A 22290-nucleotide genomic window follows, 5' to 3' on the forward strand; every position below is an offset into this window, starting at 1 on the left:
GAGGTGCCAAGCCATACAGAGCCTTATAGGTGAGCATGAGGATTTTAAAGTCTACACGGAATTTGACCGGAAGCCAGTGCAAGGACTCCAGGATAGGAGTAATGTGAACACTTGCACTAGACCTGGTCAGGATTCTGGCTGCTGAATTTTGGACATACTGCAATTTGTTCAAAGTAGATTTAGATACCCCGGCGAGTAGAGCATTACAGTAGTCACTTTGAGAGAATACAAATGTGTTGATCAGCTTTTCAGCCACAATTAATGATAGCATAGGGCGTAGTCTAGCGATATTTCTAAGGTGAAAAAAAGATGTTTTGACAGTATGCTGCACATGTGGGTCGAATGTTAAGCCAGAATCGAATATAACCCCAAGGTTTTTCAATTTTGATTGAAGCTCAAGTACAGAGCCATCTACAGATAGGGTTACAGGACTGGCTTTACGAAGTTGACGGGGGGTGCCAATAAGCATGACTTCAGTCTTGTCGCAGTTAAGATGAAGGAAGTTTTGAGTCATCCACATTTTTATGTATGTTGTGTTCTCTTTCTTCTTTTTTTTCAGCAGAGAAAGTAAGATGTTATGGTCAACAGTGTCAAAAGCAGCACTGAGATCAAGAAGGATGAGTATAGAGAGAGAACCAGAATCAGAAGCTATTAGAAGATCGTTGGTGACTTTGACCAGGGCAGTTTCTGTGCTGTGAAGTTAACGGAAGCCAGATTGGAGGGGTTTGAAAAGGTTGTTTGTCATGAGGTGGTTATGTAACTGAAGTGTAACAGTACGTTCTAGAATTTTAGAAAGAAAGGGTAAGTTGGAGATGGGGCGAAAATTGTTAAGATTGTCGAGAGCCATGTTAGGCTTTTTTGGCACGAGGGTAATGGCAGCAGTTTTGAGGACCGTTGGTACAATGCCAGTGCTCATGGATTCATGTATAATATTGAGGACAATGGGACAGAGGGAAGAGAAACAGGACTGAAATAAAGTGGTGGGAATGGGATCTAAAATAGATGTGGTGGGTTTCATGCATTTAACTAGTTTATTGAGGGATGCTGAGTCAAGAAGAGAGAAGCTGGAGAGAAGGGAACCAGAGAAGTTGGATGAGGAGGGAGGAGGTATGGAAATGATATGCGTAGTGGAGAGAATGTGATGCCAGATGTTGTCAATCTTAGAACTAAAGAAATCTAAGAATGTGTTGCAAGGTTGTGATGAGGCAGGTAATGTGGTGGGGCAGTTTGGCTTGAGCAGTCTGTTGATGGTGGAGAAAAGATGTCTGGGGTTGTTTTGGTGATTTTCAATGATGTGAGAGAAGTAGGTGGATCTAGCAGACTCTATAGTAACCTTATATTCAGATAAGTAATCTCTCCAAGCCTGATAATGTAGATTTAGGCCGGAAAGACGCCACCTACGCTCAAGTTTGCGAGAGGCTGCCTTCATGGATTGCAGATGGTCATTGTACCAGGGGGCAGGGTGAGAGAAGGAGATGGTTCGAGTTTTTAAAGGAGCAAAGGTGTCGAGGATAGATAAAAGAGCACTGTTAAGTAACTGTATTTTGTCCTCTAGAGGTACAGAGGAAGAGAAACAAGATAAGGAGGACAGATCAGAATTTGCAAACCTTGGGTGATCAATTGAACGCCAGTTGTGGAAATTTACAGAGCGTGGGGGGGAGGTGTTAGAAACAGGTAATTCCAGATTGAAGAGAATGGCTAAGTGGTCAGAGAGGCCTAGATCAAGGGGAGAGCAGTGGGAGACAAAAGAGTCATTTGCAATACTTAAATCTAAGGTGTGTCCTTTGTTATGTGTAGGGGTACAAACAAACTGTACAAATATACAGTTGCATAGTAAGTCACTAATATTACCTCACAAAAAAAGACACATTTTTGATGATGCATTTGTATTGTTTGCTATTGGGACTGTCTTAAAAATAGGACCCCAGGTGACTAGTGAGTTTCTGCTATGCTAGATAAGCAAGAGAAACCAAAATAAAAATGAAATGTGAACATGCAGTGGAAATATCTAAAGGCTAGTTAATTAGTGCTTTATTTTGATTATATTTTCACTGATGTTTCTAGATATGGCATTTTGTTCAGCCAAAGATAATGATTATGATTATCAATAATGTTTTGTCACCATTATAATTTCACTACAAGAATGATCACGATTATGAACTTTTGTCCCAGCCCAGAAGAGTCCTAGGGAATTTGGTCTGTTTATGGGCAATATTGTTGTTCAGATATAGGCACTCCCTAGCTTACATCACACTGTACTTTCTTGTCATCTTTACTTAAGACCACTGTAAAGTAAAAGAAAAATGTTGATTTGTGATTAATTTTTTGTGATTATTTTTTAAAGATACAAATGTAGGTGAGAACTAGTTACACTTACACAGTACCTCCTTAAATAACATATTCTGTCTAATTCCTGAGTTTTTATTTTTTCTTAACTGCGGTATATTTAATTCATGAATGATTTTGCCTCATTTAATTTCAGAATGTTGTGTAAAATGTATTGAAAATGTGTTCACTTGAGCTTGGCAGTGCTTTGGTAAGGCGTCATGAGTCCAAGTTATGTAAAATGTGACTGAAAGTACAGTTTCTAGAACCAAATTCTTACAGAAATTGAGGACTGTATTATGGATAATACAGTATATATATCCATATATTGCTTTATACTAAACAACATTTATACTTTGCTTATCTTTGACGTTTTGTAGTATTGAGATGTCAAGATGTCTTTAATAATAGATGTTTTTATTTACAAGTAAATATGATCCAGAGGCACCTGGGCATATCTTTATATTTAATTTACAGATTGGCTCTGATTAAAATATGAGTGATCAGATACATTGGAAAATAAAATATGTGCTTTCCTATACTCTATGTGTCAGAAAAATATTATATTAAATAATCTGGGTCTTGGCACAATTGTTAGCAGTCCTGCCTATCTGTAAGGAAGTTAGAACATTCATTTTTTCTTTATTTTTATTTGTTCTGAAGCTGATACTATTTGGAGCTAAAATACATACTTTTGAAAACGTGTGTATAAATATCTGTGTTGAAAATAAGACTGAATTTTTATTTTCTTAATACACAAGGAACCACTCATATTTTAATTAAACAGTATTTACCCAAATTAATTTACTGTCTAGTGCTAAAATTAAAGCATTTCCTTTGTGATCATATCATCACACTAAATTAAAATGGATTCTGTGGATGTCATACCATTCTGAACCATCATATTGCTGAATTCACAGTAAGGTTTTTAGGATTAAATACATACGACAGAAACATATAAAGTCTACCTCTAGAGACAAAAATAATGGCTCAAGATAGCATTTACATCAGAACATTATCTGCAAATAAAATTAACTGCACACTGACAAGATGTACTTACATTCTCAGTTGTGCTGGGAGTGCATTTGTTAATGTTTTTTGTTGTTAGACTTTTCTGTTTTCCATAGATCACCTTTAAAATCCCAGTTGATATGTCATAGTTGAGAATTGTTTTTTTTAATTTACTACATTTGCTGTGTAAACTTACAGAAGTGCTTATTTTCTTCTGTCTCCATAGATCTACGAGAAGTCTTTCAAGCCTACTGAACAAAATGAAGGTGAACACCCTGTAGACTTTCTTGGAGAATCCATGAAACCAAAGCACCAGCCCAGAAGCACTCAGCACCAACTCGATTGGTCAAAAACACCAGTGGGGGGGACAGTCTCCCAGGGCAGTCTGACCGAAACAGAATCTAAAAGAGAGCCAACGGTAGTTAACAAGAGTTCTTTTCCAGATTCTGCAAATGGTCTTGCCAAACCACAGCAAAAAAAGGTCACTGGGAGCCCATCTGTAAGTCACTTCAGTACTGGATTGTCCAGCCAAGTGAGTGGCTCTCTAGTTCAGCCAAGCTCCATAGCTAGTATGCCACAGATGCCCACCCAGTCAGAAAGTAGTCGGATGATCCTCAACTCTTTAAACAAAGATAGAGTGGTACAGGAGGCAGCTGAGCCAATATTTGGAAACATTAAGAGGAAGTATGGCAGGAAGGACTCAATGAGGAGTCTGGTAGCTCAGAACCCAGAAGCACAGTGGGGCAAAAAGGCTGAAAAAGATTTTGATGCAAAAATCTCAGAGACTATAAAAGAAAAAGAAGTGCATGAACCTGAAAAAACAGCAGAATCACCCTGTGGGAACAGTGAAAGCTCTGGAAAGGTTCTGGAGAAGGAGGGAGACATCATACCAGGAGCTGTACCTCTGCAGATAGAAGACTCCAAAGGTTATCCTGGGAGAAAGAGACGAAATCGACGATCATTCAAAGATCAGCTTCCTGTGGAGAATTTATTGGAAGAAATTCAGACTTCCGATTTGGCTGAGAAGAATGATGTAGGCAACAGAGGTTTGCCTGAGCCAAAAGCTGCCATTATCAACAAGACTGAGTCAAGAACATCTAAACTGGTGGAGAAAGAAGGACCACATGAGGCAGATGAAGACAATACAGTGTCTGTCACGGAATTCTCTGAAATATGTAGAAACAGACTTCGAAAGCCAGCGCCTGTAGTGAGACCTAAAATGGTTCTTGATTCAAACCAGGCTATAAACAAGGAGGACAATGATAAACTACCAAAACCAAAGGCCAAGGCAAGGTGGTCTTACATCAAGTCCAAAAATTGCAGCCTCCAGAAAGGTGACAGCAGTCCAGCAGCAGTTGTTGCAGAGCCTCCTTCAGCCTATCCTATTACACCCTCCAGCCCACTGTACACTAATACTGACAGCTTGACAGTTATCACACCTGTGAAAAAGAAGCGTGGGCGCCCAAAAAAGCAGCCTCTACTCACGGTTGAGACCATACATGAGGGAACTTCTACTAGTCCTGTAAGCCCTATTGCTCGGGAGTCACCTGGCTCTTTGAAGAAAAGGAGGAAAAAACGTAGTTTGATAAAGCTGGTGCAAATTGCTGCTGCAAATGCATCCCCAGCTAACCAGATGAAAATTAATAAAAAAGTGGGCAATTTAGGGATCCTGGATAAGAAAACCATAAGGACAATTAACAAGATGAAAATGGTAAAGAGGAAGAATATATTGAATGAGATTTATTGCAATCTGGCTCTGCAATCAAAGGTTCCCAGGTCAAATGTTGTTTCAACTATGGCATCAACTATTGAGGCCCGTTTGGGTAAGCAGATCAATGTGAGTAAACGAGGGACTATTTATATCGGCAAAAAGAGGGGTAGAAAACCTAGAGCTGAGGTGCAGGTCCAGCAAGATGAGCACAAAACCAGTGATAAGCACCCGGTGCCTGTTCCTAGCCAGTTTGAGAACCCAGTAGTGCCTTGCAATCCACAGCCCACAGCTGGAATGCCTTCTCCCAGAGCTACACAGCCTTCTGTTGCCCACGCTGCTGGAACTGGTGGGCTTCTCTGCCCTGCCCCAGCAGACACCAGCCTGCAGGAGCTGAAGACCATGCCAAATCTGCAGCCTATTAGTGCATTGCCCACTAAAGCCCCCAAAGGCTTACACAGCAGCAATTGGAAACTTTCTCCACCTAGACTCATGGCGAACTCCCCTTCTCATCTGTCAGAGGTAGCTTCCCTCAAAGAGGTAACATTGTCTCCTGTAAGTGAGTCTCACAGTGAAGAGACAATCCCCAGTGACAGTGGGATTGGCACAGACAACAATAGTACGTCTGACCAGGCTGAGAAAGGCCCTGCATCTCGCAGGAGGTACTCTTTTGACTTCTGCACCCTTGAGCCTTCTGAAGCTGCTGCACTGGAGGCCAGCAAAAAAGCCAAGAGAGGGCACTGTTCCAAGCATGTAACAGCAGTAGCAGTAGACTCTTACCTAGCCCATGAGAGCCTGAAAAAACAGAAGCATCGCCGTAAGCGCAAGGGTCTGCAGAGCCGAGATGATCTTCAGTTTCTGGCTGACCTTGAGGAGCTTATTGGCAAGTTCCAGGTCTTCCGCGTCTCCCATCGGAGCTATACCTTCTACCACGAGAACTCGTATCCTAGCATCTTCCGGATAAACTTTGACCACTACTATCCTGTGCCGTACTTTCCTTATGACCCACTGCACTACCTTCGCAGGAACTCTGAGATGAAGTCTAAGAAGAGACGTGGCAGGCCGGCCAAAGCCAATGAGCCTATGACGAAGATGCCTTTTCTCCAAGGGTTCGGCTACCCGATCCCCAGTGGCAATTACTATGCACCCTATGCAATGCCTTATACGTCGATGCCTATTGCCACCAGTATGATGAACTTGGGTTACTATGGTCAATATCCAGCTCCTTTATATTTGTCCCATACTCTTGGGGCAGCAACGTCTCCTTTTATTAGGCCAGCAGTCCCGCCACCCCAGTTTCATTCTGGTGCTCATGTAAAGTTGACTGCTGCTGCCAAACACAAAACCAAACACAGCTCCCACCAGATGCCCTCTACTGGCATAGATGAAGCCCAGTCGTCTTTAGTGGCTCCCAAAGTTGGTGCCAGCAGCTTGCCAAGTGGCCGCCTCCACAAACGCAAACACAAGCACAAGCACAAACACAAGGAGGATCAGCACTCGAGCTCCCAGAGGGAAGACCTAGGCGGACTCTTCAGTGGAGCAAAGAACCCCAGCTATTTGAGCCTTCTGAGCGAGAGGCTTGGAATGCCTGACAAAGAGCCTTCTTTGCCTAAACATAAAGACAAGCAACGGAACCAGCAAAGCACAGACACTCTGCAAAGAAGTTCGAGGAACATCTTTGAGGTTGATACCCTCTCTACCTTGTCCCTCTCTGATTCACAGCAATGGAAACGCACCCGCGAACGAACTGAATCTGCAGGTGACTTCCACAATACCTGTACCCGCCAGCATGCTGAAACCATTAGGACCAGTTCTGACCTGTTTGGGGAGCTGCAGTCTTCTAGGGATGGTGAATCTGGCATGAACAGTCGAAGACGGAGTCTGGAAAGCTTTGGGATATACAGGGAGCAAAACATTGTCCCATTTAAGAATGGCAGGGAGAAGGTGCAGCAGATGTATAATTGCCCGAGTCCTTCATTGGCAGGTAAAATTTTTTAGTACTCAGACTATTTATTTTCTTTAGGTGCTTGTATTATGATACATTTCTCATGTAAGATTCATTATGATATAAAGTTAAATTATTATTATGGTTTTAGCTTTTATGCCATCAATTTACTCCACAACGCTTTTACTTGAATATGAACTAATGTGAATTAAATTGTACATTTTAGGCAGAATATGGATAAGATATTAGCTTGGCATCTTTTAAATTTGATGTGCGGTTTTAGTATTGATTTGCAAATAATTAAATATTAATTACTATATTGACTAATGTGCTTTAAATTCAATTTCAATTCAAAATTCAGTCAATTTTAAAAAATCTGTAATAGAAAATATAACAAAATATTAATTCACCACTGTCACTAAAACCTTGAAAAAGAAAGGTTAGTTGGTCTTTTCACTGTTGTCTTTTCCAAGGCAATTAGAATAAATGAGCTTAGCATGAAAATGGTTTAGATTTACATTAATATACTTACTAGGCTTACACCCTTTTTTTGCTTTAATATTTAGTCTGCATTTTAAGAATTCTACTGCAATCATCTGTTTCCTCATAGATGTTTTAAATAAATCATCCACAGCTCACAGCACTTTGTTTCAGTGAAATTACACAAAATTAAATGTTAAATTTGCCCAGTAACAGTTCTGCACAGTTCTGCACAAAAGGACTTCACATTTTAATTCTTTTATCCTGCAGATAAAACAAACAACAAAAATTAAAGACTTCTGAGTCCAGTAAAATTGCATGTATTTAAAGCATCGTAGCAGGTAAAATTAAACAATTGTAAACTGAGGAAAAAAACTATGATATCGACATTTTTTTTCTCTCCTACCAGTGGTCTACTAGAGATATATTATTAACACATTTTGATTTATTTTCTACAGACGTGTAATAAAAAAAGCTCCTTGTGTTAAAAGAACTGGAAAGCAGCCAGCAGTTTAATGAATCCGGCCTACTCTACTGAAGGGAATTGGGAGCCCTGGGCTCAGTTAGATTACATTCCCACTCCCTTGAGGAGGGGGGGGGAGGGTGAGTCACATTCTGCTTCCCCCACCCTCACCCCCAACCTCCTTGCTTGCTGCTGCATTTGGCAGATCCACCTCTTATCAAAATGGAAGTATTTTTTCTAAAGGAAAAGCCAGCAAAGTAGATATGTTACAGTTGCGCTCTTGACTTGTCATTGAGAAATATGTCAGAAATGTTCATTAATTTGTTTTTTTAATAAAAATGCTTTCAAAATTAATTTAAGGAAAGAAACATTAACTCTTAAATCTTGCAAGTTCATTATTCATTAATTGCATGATAATATATGAAATAAAGAAGGATCTTCAGCCATAAAATGTGCATAAATGATAACAGAAAGGTGCCGCTTGCATATTCCTGACTTATCAGTTTATCAGGCTGAAATACTTTGTTTTAATTTGGCAACCAAGGAGTACAAAAAAAATGCCATTTTTATCCTTTAAAAATTCATTATCGGTCTGGATCTAGATATTGAATTACTTGTTTAATTTACAACCCAGCTCCTTATGTAGATGGTATTTGATTTTAATAGACTACTGTCATAACCATAATTTCAGAGTTATGTGTGTACTGTTTTCTTTTTTTAAAAATGTATCCTATAAATACATAAATAAAAGTACAATAGCAGAAGTGGAAATTTAATGTAATTCAAATATTTAAATGTGTATTATTTGATTATTCAAATAAATAGTCAAGAGTATAAACTAAATTGACCTAGTAGGAAGCTCTTGAGTTGGTAAGAGCCCACATGGCAAGGAATAGCAGAGTAAAACCATTCTAACAATGTTCATCATTACTTGTTTGATCAATTAGAAGAGTCCTTTAATGAACTGTATTGAAGCCTTTTGTTGAGGTAAAATAACTGTTAACATAGTCAAGGAACCTGAAACAAGGCTCAAATAATTTATTTTCTTGGTAGACGGGGGGGGGGGACTGTCTATTGAAAGAGAAAACTGTGAAATGATCCATTATTACAAACTTTCTTCAACACTATTTGCACATGTTGGAATCAACCTTCATTTATTTATTTTTATAGAGGCATTTGTGGGATTCCTCTTTTGGAGCTATTACTGCTGTTCATCCGAAAAGTCATTTTTTAGTATTGTACTTATAATTACATTTCTTGGTTGTCAGGGAAAATTGATGGGACTTTCCAAGGATAATCAATATTTCTTCATTTACTTTCTTGCATCAAGAGTTCTATATATCATATGTTGGCCTAACAGTGAGATCCAAAATTTGAATCTGCAGAAAACTGAACTACACCAAAATGTGACCAAACTTTTTGATGTCTCCCTGTTTTCTTTACTAGATAAATGAGAAGTGGGGTTTGCTTTAGGACTGAAACAATTTTTTTTTACTGCTGTGCTTCTACACATTTACAGGTATACTTGTGCATTGAACTGTATAAAATAGCAAATGAGTTTTGATGTTTCAATTCAGGAAACAAGTTTTTTAGTACAAATAAAATGAAACCTAGACAAAAGTCCCAGGCAAGAAGGACATTGCAGAAGCTTTTCTTGCAAAAAACTGAGAACTCTGGTTGATGCCTTTGCTGCAGTTCTGTGGTTGAGAGGGAGGTTAAATGTTTCTCTGAGGTCAGCTGTATTGCTCTTTCAAGAGTACTTTAAACCAGGACTGTGTTGTATAACGTATGTAACGGAAATAGGATATTGATTCAAGTACTGGTTGTACATTTGATTTTCAGTTCACACAGTACTTCTGAATTCTCTGCAGATAGCCGTCTGTTTCAGTTCCTGTGTGCACTCATGTCCCCTGAGGTTCTCCTTACTGTCATCTTGTTGTTTGCTCCCTGGTGTGAGCTGCTAAAGATAAGAGTACTGTGCAATCCACCTATTGATGTCTTTGGGGAAAGCTGTGTGAGGTGGTGTGTTAGCAAGAGTTTCAAGTAAAATCTGTAGGCCTTTTTTTCCCCCCCACATGGACATGCGTATTTTTGTGTTTTGTAAGCTGCATTAGAAGATCTGGAAAATTTGAATCTTGAAATGCCTTTTTATTTTCACTTGGTTTCTTCACTAAGACTGATGTTTCATGGAAACAGTTTTATGTAAAACATTAAGCTTTTTTGTATATAATTTCATATACCTATTTGAGACTAAATAAACTAGACAAGTAGAAGGTAAATGTAGTTATTTGGAGAGAAAAATCCAGACTAGTCTAGGGAGAGCTGTTTATCTTTACTTACAGGAAATCATTCCAAAGATTTTCCTGAGATTTTATAGCTTCTTTCTCATTCAAGCTGTCCATGGCCTATTACTCATGACTCATGTTAAAATACCTCTACAATCATCTCTCCTGATTACATCCTGCACAAGTCTATAGTTGTAGAACCGAGTGGAACAACTGTATTTGTATCCAATTTATTTTTAGCAAGGACAGTAATGGCTAATGGCTAATCAGTCAGATTTGTGAGCAGGTTTGATTGCTCTTTATGAAAACAGGTAAGGTTAAATAAAATTTAATCTCATCCACGCCTTGGTGCTGCAGTTAACATTTTTAACCCTATTGTTTCTTGGAAACTAATATTTAAATATTAAAATATGAAGTATTCACAACTGTGGGACTATTTTATCTTAGGTTCACAAGCTACTACTTTAATTATGACCAAAAATGAGCATGTTATAGAGCTAGAACACCAGAGAGGAGGTGAAAGGTCACCTTTGTTTATCTGTTTTGCTCTCTCAAGGTCAGTAATTGACCAGTGATGTCTCCAAACAAATGATAAGCCATGTGAAATAGAAAATATTGACTCGACCTCAAAGAAGAACTCTGCAGAGTACCTGTCTTTGACCTTTCAATATCTTTCAGAAGTCAATAAAAACATAACTAGAATCTGTGCTTTGACACTAAATTTGTTCAGGGAATATTTTAACCTTGAACTCAGGGCTTTGGTTTCCATGACAACAGGAAGAAGGCCTCTGCATTCAAGAGGGGAGCTAGAGGGAGAGCAGAAGCAAGTCCATAAATCAGTGTCCCTAATGAAAACATGGTGTGTAGGCTGCAGGTAGAGATTTCAGGGGATAAATGGCTTGTGACGGTCCCTTTGAAAATTAATGTCTCTTGCACATGATTTGTTGGCACTGGGGAAGGCTGCATAAGGTTTTTTTGCGATTAATGGAGGTCAGGGAGCAAGAAGAAGGCTTGGGTTTTTGGGGAAGAGGCAGGCTCACCAGTTCTTTGATTAAAAACAAATGAATATTCTGTCACATTGCATAGGTCTCCTATGTATTTGTATTGCTTTCTATCAATGCTTTTAGTTTTATGTATTCTTAGCACTATAAAGAAACTTGCCTACAACAGCCACAGCAATTGCAAAAAGTGTTCAAAAACATGATAGTGTTTGTGGTCACCATTGGAAGCATACGGTATGTGACACCTACTTTGCACCAGACTGAAGACACTTTCTTGAGGGACTCTGTTCAGTTCATCTAATAGATCCTGGAAAAGTATATGTCTGTTAACTGATCTAGGTCCCACTCGTCATCTCTGTCTGCAGGAAGGCCAGCAGGTGAGATCCCAAGACGGTAGCACCATATAGTCAAGCTGCTATCTAGCATTATCTGCTGTGTTCTATGACAACTAAATACACCTACCCAGATCATCACACTTAGACCTCCCCATTGACTTTGGTTAGGTTTTAGGCTTGTGGTCTTCCACATCATGGGCTGTAATGGAAGTACTACATTTGGCTGTGTTTTAATGTAATGTATTGTTGGGTTTGAAATCCCTGGCTGTGAACACCTTATGAAATACAGATTGTACAAAGGCATTGTTGTCTTGATAATAGGGGCTTCTTGGCTCTTTTCTTGATTTACACCAAGCTTGACAGGTTACACGAGGCTTGACAGGTTAAAGAACATCATCATGTAAAGTAGACCCATTTAACTCTCAGTAATGAGGTGATTTAGTGCTCATGCAACAAAAGTGTATAAACCTAACGTCTCGAGACAAAAAGCAACCACAACACAACATGTACAGTAGACGTACTCCCTAACTTTCATTAATCCAATTTTCCTTAATAAAAAGTTACATTCGACCTCAGTCTTGTTCCACACTGCAATTTGTTTTACATCTGCAGTACCAGCAATAAGTTTTACTATGTGTTTACTTTGTTATCCCTTTGGTCACGAGTGAAAATCAAGCCAACACTAGGAATGAAGCTATATGAAGTTCTGAGTAACATAATTTCTTCCAATCCTGTCTTCTTGATTTACACTACTTTTTATTAAAACACTATAGTGGTCTTCCATCTTTTTTATCTTAGAAAGAGTGTGGAGTGGTTAAGTAGAAGCAGGGCAGCAGGATTGCAATCTCCCAGGGGTTTACTGCCCTTAATAATTAACAGGTGCATGCTAGTCCAACTGAGCGAAAACATAGCATTTACTAACAACCCATGTGTTAAAGGACATCCTTTTAGGTCTATCCCCAGTCCATGGGGGGGACACTATAGCACTGTATAGTACTAGTAATAATAATAATAATAATAATAATAATAGTGCACTTTTATAAGCTTAAAGTACTATAATATTTATAATGATCAATTATAAAAGGGAATGTACCATATTAGAGTGCAACATACATAAGATTGACAACCAACAACACTAACAGAAATTTAATTTCACATTGTATGAAAATTTTTAATTGTCTAATATACAACATTTTGTAAGTTACATTTTTTCTTATATGAGATGGATGTAGTTTTATAAAGGGAACAGACAGTGTTAGTGTTTCATGGTGCTCTTCACAGTTCAGCTATTGTACTTCAGATAGATTTGTTTATATTACGATGATGAAAATATACTGTAGCTTCCACTAGAGGCTCCCTTTTTTGACCAGGAGTTAAGTCAACCAATCACTCCTTAAAACTCACTCAACATTTGAAAGTAAACATTTTCATGAAGCATGAAGTTTTGGTGTTATGCTCAAAGAACTCAAGCTGCTAACATATTATTCCATAATATTAAATGAACTGCTACATTTGACAATGATGTTCAGATTTACTCCATAATATTTGAGTAACACATATGGTGAAATGCTGAAAAACTATGATAAATGTACTTCTAATAATACATTTCTTATTTCAACAATGAGCTTGAATGTGGCTGTCTTTGAAACAACTTAAAAACTGTGACTATGTTTACTTAGCTCCCTGCAATTTAAGTGTTGCGTTTTAGCCAAAAGCAACATAAGCTCATACAAGTCGCTCTTTATTTAACAGCTAAACACTGAGAAAATGAATTAGTGCTTTTGTTTTTAAAACGTGATGTTGTTTCTCACTAGGGACTTTCTGGAAGCAACAGTAAATGATATGCTTACACTGAGGTCATCATCTGCAGTGTTATTTCTGTATTTAGCCTTACAAAAATGTCACTTTACAACAAGCAGGTTGTGATAAATTGCAGTAAAATTGCCTCAGCAGGTGATTCAGCATCCATACTGAATCAATTCATTGGGAATTTAAGGTACAGGTCAATGAAGGGGTGATTTCAACTGGGATTCAAACATGTACTGTAGATAATGCCTCCTTGATAAGTGTGGTGAGTCCATAAAAAAGGTTATTAAAAATGTCAAAATTTTTTCCTGTTTTACATTTGATTATTGGCACAATAAATCATTCTAATTTCCAATGGAAGAACTACCTGGAAGAAGCTAAATGCTTGCAAGTTGGGTTTTACTACTTTGATCTTGAAGCTGGATTGTATATTTGTATGCATGGTTTCGCACCCATATTAACTGCCCATGTTAACTGTTGTCAGTATTTTGTATGACTTTCAGAAGGTTTTTGATAAAGTTCCCCCTCAAGGAGTATTTCTTAAATTGTAGGGAGTATGCATCAAGGTAAGGTATGTATTTGGGTTGAAAACATATTATTGGATAGAAAACGAGAGGTAAATACTCAAATTTGGTTGGTGTGGTTAGAAGAGTACTACAGTGATGTGTATTAGGGCTGTAATTCTTATTAATCTATGTAGATTAGTAGATGTAGATTAACACTGCTGAAGAGGCAAAAGAGATTCATTGATGAAGATTGATGTGGTGCACATTGCGTAAAAGTATAGTGTGTTATGTGCGGGTAGCAAAAACATAAAGTTACTTATGAAACAGACAAGTCTTCATCCTAACACATCATGTGCATCTTGTATCATTAATGTGGTATAAGCAGTAAATATTTGGTATTATGCCTCAAAGTATATTTAAAGGGATTATAATCCAGGGATGTTAAATTAAATTCATTCAGGTAGTGTTAATACCTCATTTTTTAATATTTTCACCACATTACAAAATAAGGTATTGTTGCTACTGTTGTCTCGAGAACAGTGACCAGATACATTCCCACACGTAAATCTCCTGCACTGACAGGCTAAAAGAAGTGAATCTGTTTAGACTCGAACAGAAGACTACAATGGGACATGATCCAAAAATTCAAAATCCTCAAAGGCATTGACAAAGTAAAGTCAACCCAAGAGTCTCCTTCAGAATCAATAGTGAAGCCTGAACCAGCCGACATGAGTTGAAATTACAACTACGAACAGAATTCACTTAGTTCACACAAAAGATCGAGTGAAAGTAGCAGAAAGAGAACCTTGATTCTTTAAAGCAACTAAACAAGCTAGATGGGCCAAATCTCTTATCCTTATTTTTAATCTTTCTTGTATGCTTGTTGTAATTGTTTGGTCTGTAATAGAAAGTGGGCAAGCTTTTAGACCAAAAGACTACAGACACATAAGTGGATTGCAGTTACACAGAGAGCCATGTAACTGTGCAATCTGAAAAATGTAACAATTTATCTTTAAACTAGGACAACATGACACTAATAAAATCAATAAAGCACCACAGATGGCTGCATTATAGAATAGTATATTAGTTTATTTTAACCATGTTAAGAGTGTTAAAGCTTACACTTCTATCTTCACCCTCACCTGACCCCTTTTCTTGCTTTAAGTGAACCTTTATTACTTTTTCTTGAATTAAGGCAAGGGCTGAAACAATGAAAATCTTTGCTTACATACACTGGTGGAGTAGAATGCCACAAACATTTTCTTAACTGTGTTGTGGATATGTTGGCGCTTAAAGCAAATTTCCTCTTTTTTTCTAGCTATAGCTGAGCCCTCATTGAGTGCTAATGAAAACAATGTGAAATAGTTTTCTTGCTCAGTGTGGCAGACAAGTCTTCATCAATCACTTTTATGTAATGAGTAGCAGATTCAAAATTCAGAAATTCAAAAAACGTGAGAATCATTGAAAAATGTAACCTTGTAGACTTCTTAATGAAAAATAAAACCAGAACCAAAGGAGACAAATGGAGACTTCGTGGAAGTGTATTTAAAATCTGTAACAGGAGGCTCTGCTTTATCCAAAGGCTTGTGGAAGTGTGGAACAAACTGCCCAGCCATATTGTTGAAATTGATACCCTGGCTTGTTTCAGGAAAGAGCTGGATAAGAGCCTTGGATAAATCAGACCCTGTCAATCAGGCTAGATGGTCCCAATGTAATTTTTGTAACTGCTCTTATAACAAACGTTGATAAATGCCAAAGATTCAAGTCTTTTATTAGTTTATATTTTTAGTAATCATGTAACTTAATAACAGTAAAAACACTGAGGTTTTGAGAGCAGATGAAAACCTTGCCAAAACGTTTGCCATTGATCTATAGTACCACTGGAATTTGAACACTTGCTACAAACCTTATATTAACCATAAGATCGTTAGATCACTAACTACACTTTCTTATAATATTATTATAGAACAACTCTCATATAATAATTAGAATATTATAGAATTAATCCATTACTGTCTAAACACAGTATAATTAAAAAATGCAAAGAACGACCTTTTCCTTCTTGCTTGAGCATGCTGAAGTTTCCGATATCATAAAAAAAAATCTGTGGCGACAGTATAAAAAAAAAAGTACTGTTTCATCAGCAAAGGATTTCCTAGCTGAGGTAATGCATTCTTCAGATGAATGAAGGCGAAGTGGCGCGTATGGGCATGGAGTAAAAGGAACTGAGAGTCTAAGGGTCCTAGCTGTGATTAGTGATTATAATGGAATAGAATTACAAGTCATTACAGCTGACCTTTTCATGAGTGGTTTCAGTAGTTCCTTGGTGTTCTTCCTCACTTCAGTTACTGCTGTTCTCCAAAAGAAGATCTTCTAGGAAAATGAAGATAGCTGTACTGCATGCAGGTATAATGTGACTGTGTAGTCAGTGCTCGGCATTTGTAGTCCCTTCCTCCATCTCTATGCTATGCTGGGAGCTGCAGCTTATAAACAGCTGGAAAGATCCTTGCTTCATACAAATAAGAGATTTTCATATTTCAAGATATTGATATCAGTGTCAAATACTTGTTCTGCCATTCTCTTGTAGATGAGCATCCCTAAGGCTAGGAGAACATAAACAGTGCTACATGTAATTTACTAAAAATATGTTTAAGTGTGAATTGAAGGGTTTAATTTTGGTAGTTTAACAGTCACAAAACAGTGTTGTCATTCTTCCTATGCTAGGTTTAATACTGTTTTCATGTTTTTTTTTTAAATAAGCAAAGTATTTTAAGTTAGTACAAAAGCTTAAGAAAACAGCATGTTCAATAATTCAGGAAATTGACCGGGATTAAAAAAAGAACTTCTTACAATTTGAAACGTATAGATATTTTTACACTTGGCAAATAAGTTCACTTTTTTCACAGAGTAAAGTAAACATTGCATAATTTGGTTTTAAAATATATTTGGTATTTGACTTAGTGAGTGTTTAATATTTATCTTTTACCCTTGCAGACAAAAAGTACTGTAACTGAGTTGTTGGAAAAAAAAAAGTGTTTGAAAAAGGGCTACAGGCACTGCTGTGGATACATGAATCTTTTATTTAACAAGTAAACACCTGACCACACACAAGCAAAATATTTTGGCATAGCTTGCTTTCAACTATATAATTACACTTAGATGCGTGTACAGTGTGCAATTTAAATACAGCAGAGAGAGTGGGAACTTGTAAGAACAGTCCTTTTCATTAGAGCTATTGGCTCCCAAACTAAAAAACTATTCATGAAGCACTGATTCTTAACTGTAGCATTGACTGGGTTCCTAACAGTCATATAGAAAAACAGTTGGTTGCCATGGTTTATATTAAACATAAGGAGACCTCCCCCTGAACTAAATGGCTGTTTGTTTTCTTAGATACAAATATTTAAGGAGCCCATACTAAAGTGTTTTTAGTAGATGTCTCATTTTTTGTAATCCTTTTTGGAGTCCCGTTAGTTTATTTTTACCACAAAATTCAATGTCATTAACCCATATGAAGTGTGTAAAAATGCATGACTTGATTGAGAATAGCATTAATTCTGGTGGGATAATTTGTGGCTTTTTTTGGAGCAGAGGAATTGCTTGTTTCTTCCAATAAAAGTGCAGGATGGATATCATTTTAGTCTTAGTTTGGCACAAATTCATAAGAGAACCCATCCATTCTATCAACATGTCATCCATATTATCTGAGTTGTGTAATGCAGAGAAAGATAGCAGAAATAATATGGATAACTTAAATGAAGAGAAAAACTAAATTAAACATTAGTGTATCATTCACATAATTCTGAAAACATTCAAAAGTCAAAGAAACTAATTTTACTTAAACTGTTTTTTTAGAAAAGTTCTATCCATAATAGGAAACTCACAAAACAACATAAAATTAATGGCAGTTGGCAGTGTACTAAGTTACATTATAAGGGTGTGGCCTGGGCTTGAATTTACAGTGCAGTTTACTTCTCAAAAATTAATTTCACTTGATATTTTTTCAAATAAAATACAAGAGGAAAACAAGAACATTACAGTATATCAATAACATTATACATCAATGTTCATTGTATGAAATCCTCTAAAATAGGCCTTTTAAAACAGGGTCGCTACGACAGAAACTCCTGAAACAAGGCTTTGGCCCTATGAGTCCTAGCATTTGGAAGCCCCACATGAATAATCTCAAGATAAACCTGAATCCAGACATGCCATTGTAGAACCTTCAAGCACTGTGCCAACAACTTTTTAGTTGCGGTCAATCCAGCCATTTCGGTCCCAGGGGGCATTTACAGTATACAGACAAAACGAGACTCATTTCAAGAATGTTACCGCTTTTGGACATTCCCAAAACTTGCATAAAAAGCTGTTCATAGTGGCCCTGGACAGAGTGTACATAGGGGACTAGGAACAAGGTTACCATGGTACAATATAAAGGGTTCCGTTCATCTGCCCCTGTGGTCAAACAGATTATTTGTTCAGTTCATGACAACCTCTTCCCTCCAGGGGGCATCATAAGAATGAATTGCAGAGTGGAGTCGGAAACATAAAAAGAAAGAGGAGCCTGGAAGCTTGTATTGAGATTCTAAATCCTGGGACATGCCAAAGTCATGCTCATTGAAAGTGATGTAAATCTCTTTGTCACTCCAATGTGAAAAATGGATAGGAGTATTGCTTTTAAGGGGTTTATGGAGAAATGTTTTAAATGTTTTTTCCCATTTTATTTTCATTAAATATGATTTGAAAATTATAGTCCATTAAACATTCACCTTATGCTTATGCATCAATTGTTTGTTTTTGCAAGAGGATGATGATTTTTAATGATCAGATTTGATCAAAACAACTACTCCATGCTATGAACATGCTGTGTTCCCACTATAGGTTTAACAGCAGAAATGTTTTCTTTACCCTATAATGTCTAAAATCTCTTTTTTCTGATAGGTATTGCAGCCCACAAATTTCTATTTAAAAATAATTGCAATTTATGTGGTCTGAAAATGGTCATAGTATGATATTTCATAATTGTTCTTTCAAATAATAGTAGAGATAAGAAATCCTGTTTGATAGATTAACATTGTTTTCTGAGACACGGTTTAGGCAGGTTTATGTCTTCTTCATGGATTCATGGAAATAGTGCGCATTGTCTTTTACATACGTCAGCTGTACCTACAGTATGCTAAGTATGAAAAACATAGGGTTGTACTGAGGTCTTCACTGCTAAAGGCTCAGCTCTAATTTCTCCCTAATGTACAGTAGGCACTTAGGATAGAGATATTTGAAAAGAATTATTTGTGTGATTTGGGGTGAAACAAATCAATAGGACTCAAAAGCTCTGTTGAGAATATAAAGGAGATTTTTATTGATGAGTGCTCCCTGCATTTGTTCACAAAGTGGTGAAGGTTGCTAATAAAAAAGAGCTCTAATATTGCCACTGTGTACAGCTGATCCTACACAAAATTTTAAGATCTTTCTGACAATGAATTTGGTTTAACTATTTTATAGAATTCCTTTTACAATGTCATTCATGCCAGAAGAGATTTACTAAATGTCCTTTGACAGGATGTTAAGATCACAATGTTGTACAAGAGCTTAGTTTGGTGCTATAGATTATGTAAGCAATAATAGCTGCCATGAAGTTGGTCATTTACTGTACTTTTCCCACAGTATGCAAAGAAATACATTTTTGACAGAATCAAGGGTTCACACCACAAAATTGTTAGTTCAAGTGGAGCTCTTTTATCTTTTTTTATTCAAGTAAAAATAATTGACAGGGAAAGTGAATAAACTGTATCATGTGTTACAAAATCAAATTGCTCAATATTTATATTTTACAATGACTTCCTATAGAGAAGAATATTCATGGAGGTCATTTGAGAATTGTTGTGTCATAATAATCCATTGAAAGCAATCCATTTCTTCAAAATATGTATAACACAAGAGAAACTGCGTTATAAACGTAGAAATGTTTATCCTTTGATGTCTGATGTACCCTTTGACCTCCTAGTTTTGTCAAATAAGATTTTCTAAAGGTTTTTCATTATTTAAGCTTCATTTAGATTTTGACCCATCTTGACTATGTGAACTGTCAAATCCAGTACTTACTGGCAGCTGGATGAGTTCTTCAGATCAATAAGTTACCAGCAGCTAAATGGTCAAGATGGATTGAATGGCTTCCTCTCATTTGTAACCTTTCTTAGATTCTTATGTTTCCATTTGTATGGAGAAAGTAGGTCTGGGAAACAAAAGACTTCCATCAACTACTCCATTTGTCATCCCTAGGAGTTCTCAGTCTTGATGCAATCAAAGCTCGGTTCTGGGGTATTCAGGTATCATCCTCAATAACATGTGTCATTTGACTAAGTGACACCCAAGCAATCATTAGATTAGATTACATTTAATTTGTTGGAAGATCTCCCTTTCCAAAAAACAAAAAAAAATGGATACCTCATTTATCTCTAGTTCTCTAACCAACGATTTTTAAAGAGTGTGGCATTTGTGTGAGTGTGAAAAAATGTTTTTATACTGTACATGACAACATTTTTTTTTCAAGAGTTTTTAATAGTTGGTAATATTCACGTTCATAAAGCTATAGCTTAGGATTTGGTCAATAAGAAGGAAATGGGTATTTGCTTTGTTATTTCTGTACTGAGCTAAGAATTTGTATTTAGCCCCAAAACTGTTACTGCAGGAATTGGTGTTCAAAACAACCTTAAGTTTACAGCCTTTCTCATTTTTCTTCTTACCGCCCAAGCAAGAACATTTGGGGAATACAGTACATCACAGCTAGCTCTCATTTTATCATTTTTGAAAGTGCTGACTTTTGGGTTTGTCACAAATCAAAGGTATTCTAATATCCACCTTCTTTATGCTGGTAATTTATTGCTTGTTTTATTTGATGCTTTTTATTTTTGCCTAGTAAGTTCAATTCATCTCAGTTTTGTTTGTTTTCTGGGAAAACTGCCCAAACTTAATGTGATAAAGGGGAGAAGGGTGTTCTCTAAGGATAGGTGTACTCAGGATAGATTTCAGAGGTGGAATACATTTTCTGGCACCTATCCTAGGGCAACGCTAAGGCTGTCTGAACTCATTCCACATGAGGCCGGTAGAAGTACAATTTCTTTTTTGGTCTGGGCTGGGTTCCAAAACTCAGAATTCTGAAGGGGAAAGGCAGTAAATTAATCACCTATAGTTCTTAGTCCTGCAGTTTATTGCATGAATTTACAGGCCCTTATATGCAAGGCTTGCAGGAGAACACTGATTACATTCAAATGGTAACTGATAAGATGGATTGGTTCATATTTTTTTTTAATTATGTATATTGATGCTATTATCTTTCAGGTGTAAATAGACCTTTCAGGTGTAAATAGTGTTTTTGTTTATAAGTGAATATTTCCAAATAATTTAAGAATGTAATGAGTTGCAAAGCCTTTCTTTCTAAGAATTGCATCAGTTTTTAAATGTTTGTATGGTATAGACTCAGATCTATTGTAAATAATTTCTAAGGTATAATTTATTCTACACATACTTTAGAACTAAGAAAGTTAGTAAATGTGGATAGTCCTTAAGTCTCATTTTTCTTAAGGTGAAGTAAATGAATCCCTTAGTATCTGAGTAAACAAAAGCATAGGTTGAATTCAGTTTCTGTCAATTTATTTGTTATAGTCACTGTCTTAATTCGTAGTTTATCTTGGTGACAAACTTTCCTCTAGATATTTATGATGATTTATGATTATGTGATTTTAGTCTTTATATTCATTCTTAATGGAAATATTATATTAAACATTTTAATACTCACAGAGCACCCTTGTTAGTCTACATAGATAAAAAATATCTAATGGAGTGGAATGTTACTTGTGTTTTTCAGTGAAAGTACATGATGTTAGCTCTGCTAAATACTATAAAACATGGGCACGGGAAATCAACATTATGTCTAGAATTCATATCAAATTAATGGTTGTAAGAGGAATAATATGGCTCTGCTTTCTTGCTCTGTGCCAGTTTGTAAATTTAAAGAGATCTATACATGGAAATTGCTTTTGTTGTGCTCAAAAGAGTGGATATCTGTACCCCAGATGTTTGGAAATAAGTCACTGTAACAACATGACTGAAGGAGACATTTCTGTGGATTTCCTGCCATTACAGAAGAGGTCTTTGTTCTCCCTTATGTGAAATGAAATCTACAAGCTTGTTACAGCTGTGTTTTCTTCTCGCCTTTAACTGAGAGGTTGTATTCTGCCTCAAACCTTCAATAGTAATGAAGTATGAAGTAACAATGGTTAATTATTGTCATTCACCTGCCAATATTTCAAAATAAAACTCTTTAAAACGCATATCCTTGGACAAATTTCTGTAAGATATCTTGTGATTTTAAAGCTTCATAGGAAGTTTACGGCATATAAAAATATGCCTCATAGATCACATGGAT

The 22290-nt window shown here is 36.8% G+C and overlaps 1 protein-coding gene across 2 annotated transcripts in view; it reads left to right on the plus strand.

Moving 5' to 3' along the window:
* The window catches only part of setbp1 (SET binding protein 1), a 99637-nt gene that overhangs the window by 71173 nt on the left and 6174 nt on the right, over positions 1 to 22290 (plus strand). For both annotated transcript variants that reach the window (XM_088911256.1, XM_088911255.1), the window contains one exon: positions 3563 to 7028. In XM_088911256.1, the coding sequence (XP_088767382.1) occupies positions 3563 to 7028 (3466 nt within the window). The remainder of the gene's footprint in view (positions 1 to 3562; positions 7029 to 22290) is intronic.

The sequence above is a fragment of the Atractosteus spatula genome, chromosome 3, assembly GCF_055471065.1.
Source record: "Atractosteus spatula isolate fAtrSpa1 chromosome 3, fAtrSpa1.hap1, whole genome shotgun sequence".
In the NCBI taxonomy this organism is placed as follows: Eukaryota; Metazoa; Chordata; class Actinopteri; order Semionotiformes; family Lepisosteidae; genus Atractosteus; species Atractosteus spatula.